Source organism: Poecilia reticulata, chromosome 12, assembly GCF_904066995.2.
Source record: "Poecilia reticulata chromosome 12, P_reticulata-male-v2, whole genome shotgun sequence".
In the NCBI taxonomy this organism is placed as follows: domain Eukaryota; kingdom Metazoa; phylum Chordata; class Actinopteri; order Cyprinodontiformes; family Poeciliidae; genus Poecilia; species Poecilia reticulata.
In genome coordinates, this window is record NC_088841.1 from 19,399,657 (window position 1) to 19,400,968 (window position 1,312).

The window sequence follows — 1,312 nt, forward strand, 5'->3', positions numbered from 1 at the left end:
TAAGGAAGCAGAGTGCACATTTAATAAAGACATTCAGAACAAACACGTTGATCACTTGGGGATGCTTCTTTCAACAGAGACTGCCTTTTATAAAGTGCGTAAGAACACAGTATTTACATAAAATAGAAGTACAAAAGCTGAGAAGTTCATAGACAGCAACATTTACAAAAATGCTTTCTTCATTAACAACAGATTGATCGCTAGACATACTCATTTTTGTTCTCCACTTACAACAAATGTAACCTTTATATTTGCCTATTTAAAAACTACAATACTCTTCATTTTATGTTCCCTATCTTGTCATTTGCCCCGTTTTATAACAAGTCTCTGACTCATTTGCCTAATTCAGGTGAGTCTCATAGATCAGCATCGTAGGGTCTGCCGTTGAAGGAGGGGTTGCTGGCTCCTGAGCGGGCCCCGGGGCTCTTGGCCCTGGGGAAGGACACATCTATGTCATCATCGACGGATTCCCTGTTGGAGGCCGGATAGCTGCTGGCGGCGCTGCTCCTGGGTCGGCTCAGGCTCGGTACGTCCACGCGTCTCGGCTCCCTTTTCGGTTGGCTCCTGGGGCCGAGGACATCTTCAATCGGCCTCTCTCCGCGGTTCCTCCCGCCACAGCAGCGGCAGCAACCGAGGGTCATGACGATGCCGCCCAAGACTTCAAATATCCCACCGATGAAGCCCAGTACGAGACAGTAGCCGACGCGGGTGTCGGTCCGCGCTATGTCTGTACTGATGTCTTTGAAGATGTGCGTGTACCAGGAAACAGGGATGAGGGTCAGGACGCCTGCGCAAAAGATAAGAATGCCGGCCACTGTGCAGAGCGCCCACCGAGGTTGGTCTTTCCAGCAGCGCACCCCCGGGATGGCAAAAGCAATCCCCACCAGATTCACAATCAGCGAGGCCAACATCAAACCCTGAGAGATCTCAATGATGTTGTTCGAGGTGTAAGCGGTGTCCGTTACTGCACAATTCTGTCTTTCAGTGGATGTGGCGGCGATGCAGACGTCAAAGATCCCTTCCTCGTAGACCCGGTCAGCTGGAACGCCGGTGATGCCATGAAGAGTCCTCCAATTTGGGGCCACGGTGGTGACGAGACTCAGGATCCATCCGCAGGGAGCCATCACCATCCCGAAGATCAGGATCCCCGGGGTGCGCATGGTCGTGCGGACCCATTCTGTGTCTCTTCTTCTGAAGTAATCCAAGAACGACGGCATGGTTGTTCTCAGTCCCTAACCTCGTGTTCAGAGATAGGAGCGACTGACTTTTGACAGCTATGAGCGGTGGCATTAAAAACAAGCCCGACTGAAAC

The 1,312-nt window shown here is 51.3% G+C and overlaps 1 protein-coding gene across 1 annotated transcript; it reads right to left on the bottom strand.

Moving 5' to 3' along the window:
• LOC103473567 (claudin-23-like) lies at positions 1-1,312 on the bottom strand. The gene has a single exon (XM_008423899.3). The coding sequence runs from the start codon at positions 1,215-1,217 to the stop codon at positions 357-359; it is 861 nt and encodes a 286-aa protein (XP_008422121.1). The 5' UTR covers positions 1,218-1,312; the 3' UTR covers positions 1-356.

Coding starts and splice junctions, on each gene's coding strand:
- LOC103473567 (XM_008423899.3), bottom strand. CDS start 1,217: ATGCCGTCGTTCTTGGATTACTTCAGAAGAAGAGACACAGAATGGGTC.